Raw genomic sequence first — 14699 nt, forward strand, 5'->3', positions numbered from 1 at the left:
CTTTCTTACCTTACTGACATGAAATTCCAATCTGCGGATAAACCTTTCAATCGACTTGATTTGCTGCCAGGGAAGAAGAGGAGGATAAAAGAAAAAAGACAAAATTAAATTAATTGGCACGTATTTTTACTGCTAGCACAATAAATAGGTTGGGAACGTCAGTATGTTCTCCGTGATCATATGGGGTTTTCTCCGGGTGCTCCGGTTTCCTCCCACATTCCAAAGATGTACAGGAGTGTACGTTAAATGGTTTCAGTAAAATGTGGGATGCAAAAGTGGGATCAGGTGGAACTCGTGTGCGGGTGATCAAGAGTCAGTGTGGACTCTGTGGGCTGACGGGCGTGTTTCTATGCCTGTGCTTCTAAACTAAACCAGATAACTCATGCACGTCATGTATGTCCAGATGCCTGTGCAGCGTATTCATTAACAAATGACAAGTTGGAGTTACCGTTGCTGGAGGCTGTTGCAAGGGCAAGTTTGCCAAGTGTGACAGCCCTACTCAAACAGGGACAATTGGGCTGGAAACACAAGAGACTGCAGATGCTGGACTGTTGCTGGTCCAGCCATCTGAGCAGGTCGGTAGGCGGTCACAACCAAAGGATGTGTTAATTGGGAACTATTACAAAGAACAAGGTGCTACAAGTTCAGTAGTAAAGAGATGTGCAAGCGAGAATGAAAGGCATTTGGAATCAGTCCTGATATTTGGGAAGGTCCGGTAAATTTAAAAGTAAGTGTCAGCATTGGGGGCAGCACGGCAGTAGAGATGCCGCCTAACTGCGCCAGAGACATGGGTTCGATCTTGACTACGGCTGCTGTCTGTATGGAGTTTGTACGTGGGTTTTCTCCGGGTGCTCCGGTTTCCACCCACACTCCAAAGACGTACAGGTTTGCAGGTTAATTGGCTTCGTTAAAGTTGTAAATGGTCCTTGGTGTGAATAGGATAGTGTCAATGTGCAGGGATCACTGGTCGGCAGGGACACAGCGGGCCGAAGGGCCTGTTTCAGCACTGTATCTCTAAACTAAACATTGGCACCCATATGGCTTCAAAAAAATTGGCTCACAGCTGGAAGAGAAAAGGAGGAAACAGGCAACTTGCAAAGCACCCGTTTTAATACGCTTGCTTCTGAACGTGCAGGCAAAGGTGCAGATCCGACAGATGTCAGATGGTTCTCACTAATCAGACCAGACGCTGCAAGGCACCTGCACCTCAGCCTGCAACACCTGCCACCTCGACACATGAAAGGATGTCGACAATCAAGTTCGTAAAATACTGCAAGTTCTTACCTTGTCAAGGTCATATAGAAACCCCTGCAACAATAAAACACAAGGGTCATAATGTGCACTGTGCAATTAACTGCTGTAAAACTTCCAACATGCAAATAAATGCAGCACATCCCGGATGCAAAGGAAACAAGACACCGCAACTCTTAGCCCTGCTCAAGTGGGCATCAATACAGCAGGCACAGTTCAACCTTAATTTGTTTGCAATCAGTCGACGTTGCCTTATAAGTCAAAATGAAACTGATACACGTGTTTATGTATCGCACAATGGGCAGAATTAACCTCTGGCATAAATGAAACTGTGACTGGAAACAAAACCAGAAGCCAGCAAACATGTGAAGCTAATCTCCACGCCAAGCAGCAAAATTAACACACAAACAAAATCACTGAAGAAAGTCTTCCTAAATAACCCAGAGTGAACAGCACAAGAGAACACATGGCAGTGCGTTAAGCTTCATTTTAGCAAATTTGGGATCCTGTATCTTTCTATACAATTAATTAACAGAAAATGTCAATTAACATAGAGAAAGATTTTTCAATGATAACGGGCTCATGATTTTACTAATCTTTGACAAGTCATCAAGCAATTCAACTGACAATGTTAGGTGAAAGGGGTAAAGTTTAAAGATGTACGAGGCATTGTTTTTAACGCAGTGGATGGTGGGTGCCTGGAACTCGCTGCCAGAGGTCGTGGTGGAAGCAGATACGATAGTGGCGTTTAACAGGCTTTCAGAAAGGCACTTGGACATGCAAGGTTTAGAGGGTTGTGGATCATGTGCAGGCAGATAAACATAGAAATAGAGAAAATAGGTGCAGGAGGAGGCCATTCGGCCCTTCGAGCCAGCACCGCCATTCAATATGATCATGGCTGATCGTCCACAATCAGCCCACCGTTCCTGCCTTCTCATCTAAGATTTGTTTATCTTGGCAGTATTTTCAGCAGACATTGTGGGCCGAAGGGCCTGCTCCTGTGCTGTACTGTTCAATGTTCCAACCTTCAGCCAATTTCAGACGTAATCTAAGCAACAATCCTTACCAGTCTGGAATTCCTTTTCATATCCTTGAGCTGAGCAGTTAAGTTGTCCAGTTCCAACTGGTGAACTTGCAAGTATGCACTGTAAGTAATCAAGAAACAACAGTTACTTACAGCCATCACAACCTAATGGGAACAACGTCATCTTAGCACTGCATTAACAAACTACAGTGTCTGGACATTGTTCCTCTGTCTGAATCACCACTAATTATCATATTTTACAGGTGAAATAAAATGTACTTAGACAATAAACAACAGGTGCAGGAGGAGGCCATTTGGCCCTTCGAGCCAGCACCGCCATTCACTGTGATCATGGCTGATCATCCACAATCAGTACCCCGTTCCTGCCTTTTCCCCATATCCCTTGACTCTGCTATCTTTAAGAGCTCTATCTAACTCTCTCTTGAAAGCATCCAGAGAATCGGCCTCCACTGCCTTCTGAGGCAGAGAATTCCACAGATTCACAACTCTCTGGGTGAAAAAGTTTTTCCTCATCTCCGTTCTAAATGGCCTACCCCTTATTCTTAAACTGTGGCCCCTGGTTCTGGACTCCCCCAACATCAGGAACATGTTTCCTGCCTCTAGCGATACTTGCTCATCTTGAGCGATGCTTGCTTATCATGTATCTGTGCACTGCAAATAGCTCGATTGTAATCATGTATTGTCTTACCACTGGCTGGTTAGCATGCAACAAAAGCTTATTAACTGTACCTCAGTACACATGACAATAGACTAAACTGAGCCGAATTTATTCTCTATTCCCCCAGCTTTATTGTTAACGCTCTACATCTGCCAGGTGATGCAAAACAAAACGTGCTGTTGATACCTAGCAGGTCACGCAGCAACTGTGGAGATGCAGAGATAATGTTTTAGGTTGACCGCCTCGTACAAGGAACCTTTTGATGAAAAGTCAATAGTAACACCATTGCCCTGTCCACAGATGCTGCCTGACCTGCTGAATATTTGGAGCATTTTTTTGTTTTGGCCAACACAGCGGAGCATCCTGGACAATACAGCTCACCCACTCCATCACACACTGGTCAACCTGAGGAGCACCTTCAGCAACAGACTGCTCCCACCAAGATGCAGCACAGAACGCCACAGGAGATCATTTTTCCCTGTGGCTATCAAACTGTACAACGCCTCCCCCTTCTGCCGTGGGGTAGACTGACTGACTCCCCTCCCCCTCCCCCTCCCCCCAATCATTGCACATCCCAAATCCTGGACTTTCCACTCCTCACTTTAATTTCAGGTTTCATGTATTTGTTGTGTTCTATGACTGCTGGGAGACCAATTTCCCTCCTGGAATAAATAAAGTTCTATCGTATCGTATCGTGGTTTTATCTCAGATCTTCAACATCTGCAGTATTTTGTATTTGAAACCCAGCTGTGGGTTTGATTTGGGCTATCAAGTGCCTCCGTAATAAAGCAAACGTCAATTCCATTAAATTGTGGGGGAATTCTAAAAGCAGTCCAATATCCACAGTAAACTGTGCATTCCTTCCACCGCCATTACCACGAACAGCCGTAGAAAAGAAAAAGTGTTCGAACAAGGGTCTCGACCTGAAATCTCACCCATTCCTTCTCTCCAGTGATGCTGCCTGACCCACTGAGTTACACCATCATTTTGTGTCTATCTTCAAAACTAAAACACACCTGTCTTGAATAAAAATATTTCAACATCTGAGTGTCTGCATTTCTCACAAGTCCATCATTCTTCAAATAATTCATTCTAAATGCAGACCTCTTATCTTATGGGAGAATATATAACAAGTGTTCACACAAAGGTTTCCCTCTTAAGTTATGGAGACCATCTTGGAGCAATTAATTAAGACCAGGAAAGATCAAGCATGAAAAAACTGCGTGTAGGCAATCCTCAACCACTCAGAGTGCCAATCCTGGTGGGCACAGTGCCTCAGCTGATAGAGCTGCTGCCTCTCAGCACCAGAGCACCAGGTTCGATCCTGACCTCGGGTCATGGCTGCGTGGTCCACACATTCTTCTTGTGACTTCATCGGGTGCTCTGGTTTCCACCCACATCCCAAAGGCGTGCGAGTTTGTAGATGAATTGTTCTTGTAAACTGCCCCCAGTGCAGGAAGTCGATGCAAAAGTGAGATAATATTCCTTTTCCTATTTCTTTTCTCCAGAGATGCTGTCTGACCCGATGAGTTGCTCCAGCGTTTTGTGTCTATCTTCGGTGTAAATCAGCATTGGCAGTTCTTTCCTACACATAATATAGAGCCAGTCAATGATCGGCGTGGACTTGGTGGGCCGAAGGCTAATTTCCATGTCGTATCTCTAAACTAAATTAAATTAATCCCATTTTAATTCTCCCCATATTCTCTCACTCACCCACAGACCAGGGGCGATTTACAGCAGCCAATTTACAAAGCAATCCGCACATCTTTGCCAGAAGGAGGAAGCAATGCATTCAGACAGAGAAGGTGCAAACTCCACACAGGCAGCAGCAGATGTCAGATTGAACCATGATCTCTGGCACTGTGGGGCAGCCGCTCTACCCACTGCACTGCGGTGTTGCCCATAGTAGAATGGTGGAGGAGACAGGAATCTAAATCAATTCACAGCTGAGCTTGTACCTTGAATCTTTATAAATTACTGGGCTCCTACAAGTGACACAACAGAAAATAGTGCGAGCAGTTCAATGTTTCAGGTTATAAATCACCACATTGCAGGTCGCTCGAAGCAATGCACAAAACAAATTTAATAAACTTCAACTCAAGGCAGTGCATGGATCAATATTCTTTACAGCCAGGATAAGACTAGCCATGTGTCCCTGGTATCTTGCCTATTACAAATCAGAAAAAAAGGAACTAAAGTGTCCAAATCAATCATTCTGCCAACTTCCAGCCTCCTACAAGCATTCCACTGTGACCTTTCATCAGAAAGCACTCTGACAAATCTTAAGGCACGTAATGACTGCACTTAATTGTATCCTTCATTGATTCAAATTCCTGAAAAATAGAGATTGTAGCTCAACTAACTTTCCGGAGATCAAATAGAAAGAAATAATTAATGTAAGCTGAAGAATATCACAGGTTACAAACACATCAACATTCATTTGGAAACCCTATTTCTAGGTGTGTTACCAGATAATTGCACTCTGTTACAATCAGTACAAGTCCCTTACATGTACAGTCTCGTCACAGTCTCACATTGACTGGAGGCACAAGAAACTGCAGTTGCAGGAATTTTGAGCAAAGAACAAAAAGTGCTGGAGTAACTCAGCGGGTCAGGCAGCATCTGTGGAGAGAATGGACAGAACCCAATTCAGGCGGGGACTGGTGAAGTGTTCTGTCCTGAAAGATCGTCTGTCCATTTCATCCACGGATGTTGCCTGACCTGCTGATTTATTCCAGTATCTAGTTAATTTTGTTATTCACGCTGTCCGAACATTAGGATTTTCTCAGTTACTTCAATTCATCAGGAATCTTCAACCTGAAATTTTACCTCAGTTTCCCTGCCCACAAATATCGTCTAACCTGCTGAATGTTCCCAGTACATGCATTGTTATCTCAGCAAGGAACTAAGAAAAAAAATCAGGGTTGAATCCTCAAAATTGTGGTATTGAGCATTTTAAATGCCATTCAATCGAATGGTGAAGGCAGATCAGTTTCCTCTCTAGTTATTGTATTCAAATCACATGCCGGACCAAGTGAATAGCCAAAGTGTAATTAAAGGCGGGTGGCTACTTCTGCAAATACTGAATGGATAGATCTCAAAGATTAGCAAATATTTGAGGGTAGGCTCGTGGAAGTACTGTAACCACTAATTGTGTGGAATTGAATATCCAGGGCCTCACAAAGGATGTTTACAGATAGCCTCTGTAGACAAGAGGGAGAATGTTTGCCTGGGATTTTCTCATCAATCAGCCTGTAATTAGATTACTTAGTTGTTGGCACTTCATTTATTTTACGCAATCGCAAAGTGCTGGAGGAAGTTAGCATCTGGGGAGAGAACCTTTAGTTTAGTTTAGAGATACTGTGCGGAAACAGGTCCTTCGGCCCACCGAGTCTGCACTGACGAGCGAACCCCACACACTAGCACTATCCTACACACACTGGGGACAATTTACAATTTTGCCAAGCCCATTAGTCTACAAACCTCTACGTCTTTGGAGTGCGGGAGGAAACCGCAGCTCTCAGAGGAAACTCACACAGGTCACGGGGAGAACGTACAAACTCCGTACAGACAGCACCCGCAGACAGGATCGAACCCGGGTCTCCGGCGCTGTGAGGCAGCGACTCATCCACTGCGCCACCGTGCCTGCCACCCAAATGGACAGATGACGTTTTGGTTGAGGATCCTTCTCATTGAGTACCATGTTTACAAACCTGTTGTGCTGCTGCAAGTAACAATCTCATTGTTCCGTTTCAATACATAGGACAATAAAACAAGCTTGACTGATTTGGGAGGGGTGGGGGGGGGAGAAAGCTGGAAAAGAGAGCAGGGCAGGACAAAGCCTGGCAAGTGATAGGTGGATACAGCGGATGGATGAAGTAAGTGACAAAGGTTATGGGTGAAAAGGAGAAAAAAGTGTTAGATAGGCAGAGGCGAGGAGGTGGCCCGATCCGAAACATCGCCTATCCATGTTCTCCACAGATGCTGCCTGACCTATTGTCTATTGACCTGCTGAGTTACGCCAGCACTCTGTGAAACGTCACCTATCCATGTTCTCCACAGATGCTGCCTGACCCGCTGAGTTACTCCAACACTCTGTGAAACGTCACCTATCCATGTTCTCCAGAGATGCTGCCTGACCCGCCAAGTTACTCCAGCATTCTGTGTCTTTTTCTTCTAAGCTGACTGGGGAGGGTAGGCTTGGGAGATGGTGGGAGAAATGGGGGCGCACCAGAGTTGGGGGGGGGGGGGGGGCACATTACTTGAAGTTGGAGTATTCAACATTCATGCCATTGGGTTGTTTTACAAAAATACTCAGTGGCAATTGTTCAAAATGATTCCAAAGGCCTCAAAAATGGCGATTGTTAAGCAATTACCCGACAGGTTGACATTTAATCCAAACTACAGCTGATTATTGTTAATGACCTTCACTGGCAGCCCAACTGTCCTTGCATTGGTTGTTCAACGGTGTTTACCAATCACCAGCAAGTTACATGAGCAAGGGTGGGCGATACGATCTGTTGACATGGTAACTTGGTTAATAATTGGAAACCTAGTTCTTGTGGGGGTGAGAAAGTGAGTGCAAGGAATTTTGAAAACAAACTCAGCAAATATTTTGCCATGACCAATTTCCAACGGCAGTGTTCAGTGCGCAACATTTTACAAAATGCAGCCCAGTGGCGTAACAGTAGAGTTGCTGCCTGACAGTGCCAATGAGATTCTTACTTGCCACAGCACAACAGGCATGAATGTGTAGGAAGGAACTGCAGATGCTGGCTTAAACTGAATATAGACACAAAAAGCTGGAGTAACTCAGCGGTCAGACAGTATCTCTGGAGAAAAGGGAAAGGTAACGTTTTGGGTCGAGCACCTTCTTCAGATCCATGTAAAGTTCTCTTCACTGATCAGAAATGAACCTCTGATAAATGAAACCAGCAGCGTTTTTATAAAAGTCCCACAGGTCCCCCAAAATAACGTCATGTTCGTTAGTATCGCCATCTCCTTAAAACATATTCCTTCCCCCGCAGAGAGACAACTGCTTACTTCAGGCCCTTTCTCAGGGCTTCATACACCTCATCCAGCCGCTCGGGCTGAGGGCACTTGGGGGGCACTGATTTGTGAGACATGTTGAACATCTTGCCGGCTCGAGAGGGGGACTTCCGCTGTGTGGTTGGCGTGCTGAACACCTTCAGCTTTCTGCAAGACAGACGATCACAACATTAGTCAGCACGATCAGAAGCACAACGGCAACAAAAATAAATCAACGCAAAGTTTTCAAACTCTTTCAGCACAAGAAACATGGCGACACTGTGTGTGTGTGCAGGCACTCCCCGGCTTACCATGCTGCCCCTTGCGATAGCCCCCCGGCTTACCATGCCCCCCCTTGCGATAGCTGCCCCTTGCTATAGCTCCCCGGCTTACCATGCCCCCCCTTGCGATAGCCCCCCGGCTTACCATGCCCCCCCCTTGCGATAGCTCCCCCTTGCGATGGTGCAAACCGCAACCACCCGTCACGAGCCGCCGCTCGCTTCCGGCCACGTGATCACGCCTATTCAATGTATTTCCACTTACAATAGTCTCCGATGGGTTTCCTGGAACGGATCCCCATGCGAAGCTGAGGATCACCTGTACTGTCTAGGTGAAGTCTGAGGGTCACCTGTACTGTCTAGGTGAAGTCTGAGGGTCATCTGTACTGTCTAGGTGAAGTCTGAGGATCACCTGCACTGTCTAGGCGAAGTCTGAGGATCACCTGTACTGTCTAGGTGAAGTCTGAGGGTCACCTGTACTGTCTAGGTGAAGTCTGAGGATCACCTGTACTGTCTAGGTGAAGTCTGAGGCTCACCTGTACTGTCTAGGTGAAGTCTGCTGTGTGATTTTAGCGGATTGAATACAGAACAAACAAAATGTCACGTACCTCGGTGCAGCCTGTGACAACACAGTACCACTGAATGGAATCATTCAACATCAGACTGACTGCTCTGGGATTGACACTCCCATTACTCTGCCTGTTGTGCAAGGGTTGACTGCATTCATCTTTCGTATTATCTGATTTAATTGTATCGCACACAAACAAAAGCTTTTCACTGAATCCCGGTGCACGTGACAATAATAAACCAATACTAATACTTCAACAAGTTATGTGTAGGAAGGAACTGCAGATGTTTGTTTAAACGGAAGACAGTCACAAAAAGCTGGAGTAACTCAGCGGGACAGGCAGCATGACACAAAAAGCTGGAGGAACGGAAAGGTTAACACGGTTTTACCTTTTCTGTTGAATCACATTGTAATATAACATGAGAGGTGTAACTTTGAAAGGTATGATTTTGTTAGAGCGATGGATCACTCTAGATGCGTTAGATCAGACGTTGTGTACTCTGTAATTACGAAAGAAGAGCAAACATGCTGTCGAGCCGCAAGAACGCAGATGTGGGAGCAGCCAGGGGAAGCAACAAGTTGGGGCCTTGGTCTGAACGGTTTGTAAGTAATGCAGGTGGGAGCAGGGGAGTGTGCACCTGCTAATCCAGTCAACATATTCCCTTCCCCTTGCCTTCCTTCCACCAGTCATTGCTTCCCCTGACTTCACATTTCATGCCTCTGCTATCCCACTCTCACACTTTGTTTGTCTGTTCATCTCTGGCTTTTGTCCAATCTTCTGCCAATGAAACCCCCTCCTCACCTGCACCCCAACCACGCCAGGTACACACACACACACACACAGAGTGCTGGATAAACTCAGCGGGTCAGGCAGCATCTCTGGAGAACATGGATAGGTGACGTTTCACAGAGTGCTGGAGTAACTCAGTGGGTCAGGCAGCATCTCTGGAGAACATGGATAGGTGACGTTTCACAGAGTGCTGGAGTAACTCAGCGGGTCAGGCAGCATCTCTGGGGAACATGGATAGGTGACGTTTCACAGAGTGCTGGAGTAACTCAGCGGGTCAGGCAGCATCTCTGGAGAACATGGATAGGTGACGTTTCACAGAGTGCTGGAGTAACTCAGCGGGTCAGGCAGCATCTCTGGAGAACATGGATAGGTGACGTTTATTATACTTCACATCTTTCATATGACCCAGAGTTACCTCAGCACTGTGAGTCATTGTTTGTACTCCAGAGATACTGTCTGACCCCATGAGTTACTCCAGCACTTTGTGTCTTTTTGTATACTCCAGCATCTGCAGTTCCTGGTTTCTAGAATCACTTGCCAGATTTTGCCCTGCGCCCATCTCTCTTCCAGCTTTCTTCCCCCTACTACAATCAGTCTGAGGTAGGATCTTGACCCAAAATATCACCTATCTGCATTCTCCAGAGATGCTGTCAGAGATACAGCATGAACTAGGCCCTTTGGCCCAGCGAGCCCGCACTGACCAGCGATCACACTGTATGCTCACACTATCCTCCACACTAGGGACATTTTGTAAATTGTAGCGAATTTCAAAAATGTGCACATTTTTGAAGCAAATTAACCTACAAACCTGTACGTCTTTGAAATGTGGGAGGAAACGAGGGCACCAGGAGAAAACCCACGCAGGTCACGGGGAGAACGTACAAGCTCCGTACAGACAGCACCCGTGATCATGATTGAACCTGGGTCTCTGGCACTGTAAGGCTGTAACTCCACCGCTGCACCACCCATAGGTCTATCGTTGTTATGCTTAATGAGAAGTGCAAACGGAGACTCGATGCGTACTCAACCCAAGAACATAACTCTCTCTCCAGGATGTGAACCCCAATCCCAGCTACTCATGCTCAATGCCCCACAGACCCAGAGCTGATGGTGCCTGCTTGGTGTCCCACCACTTATGCAGGCCAACCTATCATATCATATATATACAGCCGGAAACAGGCCTTTTCGGCCCACCAAGTCCGTGCCGCCCAGCGATCCCCGTACATTAACACTATCCTACACCCACTAGGGACAATTTTTACATTTACCCAGCCAATTAACCTACATACCTGTACGTCTTTGGAGTGTGGGAGCTGCCTGGCCACTGAAGGTTTAATTGTGATTGTATGATCAAATTAAATGCCTGTAATATAAATGGATGCTTGCAGTTTCTAGTTCACTTTTCAAACAATCATTCAAGGAAACCAAAAATCCCCACGAGACCAGCAAACTATTTTTATTCCTGCCCAACCCTTCCTGATAGAGTCATACAGTGTGGAAACAGGGGCTAGAGCCCAACTTGCCCACGCTGGCCAACATGCCCCATCTACATAGTCCCACCTGCCTGCATTTGGCGCATGTGTGCGCATGGGCGTATATATATATATATATATATACACACACACACACACACACACATATATATAACTCAATCTCTCATCTTGTGTGTTTGTTTGTCGCGTTGTTGGTTTGATTGTACGTACCTGAAATACAACCTAAACGGTACACAGCGCAACAATTTTAGGCCCACCTTATATTTCGCCTGGGCAGCTTGCAGCCCAGTGGTATGAACATCGACTTCTCCAACTTTAGATAGTTCTTCTGTCCCTCTCTTCCCTTCCTCCTTCCCAGATCTCCCTCTGTCTTCCTGTCTCCACCTATATCCTTCCTTTGTCCCGCCCCCGTCATCAGTCTGAAGAAGGGTCTCGACCCGAAACGTCACCCATTCCTTCTCTCCCGAGATGCTGCCTTACCTGCTGAGTTACTGCAGCATTTTGTGAATAAATACTTTCGATTTGTACCAACATCTGCAGTTATTTTCTTATAGGCCCACCTTACTCATCATTCACCTGCGGTCGCAATTGATCAAGTTTTGTTACACTTTAAAAGCAATTAACTTAATAAGCTTTAGTAAATGTGTCCCCTCCCCCCGCTGGGAGGACCAGCGCCCGTCCTGGCGTGCCCCGCGCACGTCCCGGCGTGCCCCGCGCCCGACCTTCCTCCCGTGGTGCAGCGTGGCAGCAGCGCGTCAAACACCTTCGTAAATCTTCTCTGCACCCTTTCCAGCTTGGCAACATCTTTCCTCTGACATGGTGGCCAAAACTGAACACAATACTCTAAATGTGGCCTCACTGATGTCTTACATAACGGTAACATGACCTCCCAACTTCTCTACTCAGTATGTGCAGGAAGGAACTGCAAAAGCTGGTTTAAATCGAAGATAGACACAAAATGCTGGGGTAGCTCATCGGGATAGGCAGCATCTCTGGAGAGAAGGAATGGGTGACGTTTCGGGTCGAGAGCCTTCATCAGACTCCATGCCTATACTCAGTACTCTGACTGATGAAGGCCAGCCAATGTGCCAAATGCCTTTTTGTCCACCCCATCTACCTGATAGTCGGCTCAATACCCATTTTGGACTTATATGGGTTTCGGAATAAACCTCTGCTTTACAGCTCTAGACCTGTCGTGCAGGTGAGCCCTGTAACAAAGGTACATTTCATTGGTAGAATTGAATTGAATACATTTTATTAGCCAAGTATGTACACATACAAGGAATTTGCCTTGGTGCTTTGCTCGCAAGTAACACACGACATATAGTAAACAATGAAGAATGAAACATAATTGAACCATGTGAATCTATGCGCGTCTATAAATGAAATAAGAAGTCACTAACCTGAAAGCTTTGTCCTGCGGTGAATTGACTCCACCAAATGATTGACTCCTAGTAATTCCAGTGAAGAAACTGCGGCGTGCGGGTCGCACGGAGAGGGACATGGTGAACGGTGTCCCAACTCAGGGCCCTGGAGGAACACAACATCCACTGTCAACATCTCCCCTCCAGCTTCACGCGGCAGAGTCAAACACATACAATCGCAAATGGCTCCGTTTGTCACAGAGTCACACGGCACCGAAACAGGCCCTTCGGCCCACCGGGCCCATGCCGACAAACTCAAAGGATTTATAAAGCAACAAATAGAAATCGGTGACACATGATACTGCAGATCAGTTTAGTTCATTGTCACGTCATAACGTCATAAGTGATAGGAGCAGAATTAGGCCATTCAGCCCATCAAGTCCACTTCGTCATTCAATAATGGCTGATCTATCTCTCCCTCCTAACCCCATTCTCCTGCCTTCTCCCCATAACCTTTGACACCCGTACTAATCAAGAATCTACCCAGCTCTGCCTTAAAGATATCCATTGCCATTGAAGTCTATGGAGGCCAAGTCAAAGAATCCCACACATTCACGAGCTACAGTGAAAAGCTTTTGATACGTGCTAACCAATGCTGGAATCGTGAGCAAAACACAAAGTGCCTGCATTTGCCTCTCTCCCCACCCCTCCCCCACCCCAGCACACCTGGTGACTCTGTGTAGGAAGGAACTGCAGATGCTGGATTAAACCAAAGATAGATGCAAAATGCTGGAGTAACTCAGCGGGTCAGGCAGCATCTCTGGAGAGAAGGAATGGGTGATGTTTCGGGTCGAGACCCTTCTTCAGGACTGTCTCAATGTACTACTGCTACACAAACTACTCAGTGGACTACTGCTACTACTGTATCTGAGATGTTTATCTAAGATGTATCTGAGTGCCTATGTATAATGATACTTGAACTGAACTGTATACAAAAATAAACTTCACTGTACCTTAGTACGTATGACAAATAAAGTACCATTGAACCATTGAAAGACAACATAGGAACGCAAGCGATATTATTACAGGAGTGTATAGATGGAGAACACGGTTAACAGTTTGAAATGCTAGTTATTGCAGGAGCCCAGCTCACTATCTCTTGTGTAATCACATTTACGTTAATTCAGCACAAGCTTTCAGTTGGAATGATTGATAATACTTCAATGGAATGAGCTGCATTAAGTAAATTACCAAGCATGTTTGTAACAATGACTTCAAACCATCTATCATCAAAACAAGTAGAGAGATTGAATGACAAAGACTTGGCAGCGTTTACTATAGATTGGCATTTTATACACTGCCCTAAATCAAATACAATAAACAGCCTTCAATAATATACTAGGTCCAAATGAAAGCCAACCAAATATCCAACATGACAGATCAATAAATCGGACTGGAATTCTCAATTGGCAAATACTGTAGTTTCGAGATACAGAGTGGAAACAGGCCCATCAGCCCACCGACTCCGCACCGACCAGCGATCCCAGCTGTAGGATTAACGCTATCCTACACACACTAGGGACAATTTACAATTGCACCAAGCCAAAGAACCTATAAACCTCTGGGCTGCCGTGTCCACACCGACTGTTCACACTATTACTTCCACTTTCCCATTCACTCCCTATGCACTCGGGGCAACTTTACAAAAGGCCAAATAATCTACAAACCCACACGTCTTTGGGATGTGTGAGGAAACCAGAGCAACAGGAGGAAAACCATGCAGTCACAGGGAGAAAGTGCAAACTCCACACAGACAGCAACTAAGGTCAGGATCGAACCCGGGTCGCTGGTGCTGAGGCCACAGCTCGACCAACTGTGCCGCCCAAAATCTTTGTATTTGGAATTCTCTTCCTCTATCCTCAGCTTGGTGCTTCCACCAAGACTAAGGTTTAATAGCAGTCTGTCGATTTTTTGATTTGTTATCAACAATGGAATTTAGAACACAAAATATAGAAGAAAACCATTTAACTTACTTCAGTGCAATGCCATTTAACTTACTTCAGTGCAATGCCACAAGACAGAGTCCGATGACATTTGATGTCGGCCTATTTATTTATTCCAGGAGAAACACTGCATTAAGTGTAACACTATCTTTATGACTATTAGATAAGCAATCCGAGCAGCGGGTTCCACTGAGCGCTCCAAGTTACTCTGCACGGGACCT

General features: G+C 45.8%; 1 protein-coding gene across 6 annotated transcripts in view; it reads right to left on the minus strand.

The window, feature by feature from the left end:
- ripor1 (RHO family interacting cell polarization regulator 1) overlaps positions 1–14699 on the minus strand; it is a 206915-nt gene that overhangs the window by 57654 nt on the left and 134562 nt on the right. For all 6 annotated transcript variants that reach the window (XM_078400348.1, XM_078400347.1, XM_078400349.1 and 3 more), the window contains exons 2-6: positions 12515–12641; positions 7998–8150; positions 2318–2396; positions 1285–1308; positions 10–63 (exon numbers count right to left, since the gene is read on the minus strand). In XM_078400348.1, the coding sequence (XP_078256474.1) occupies positions 10–63; positions 1285–1308; positions 2318–2396; positions 7998–8150; positions 12515–12615 (411 nt within the window). In that variant the 5' untranslated portion in view covers positions 12616–12641. The remainder of the gene's footprint in view (positions 1–9; positions 64–1284; positions 1309–2317; positions 2397–7997; positions 8151–12514; positions 12642–14699) is intronic.

This window comes from Rhinoraja longicauda, chromosome 6 (assembly GCF_053455715.1).
Source record: "Rhinoraja longicauda isolate Sanriku21f chromosome 6, sRhiLon1.1, whole genome shotgun sequence".
Taxonomy (NCBI): domain Eukaryota; kingdom Metazoa; phylum Chordata; class Chondrichthyes; order Rajiformes; family Arhynchobatidae; genus Rhinoraja; species Rhinoraja longicauda.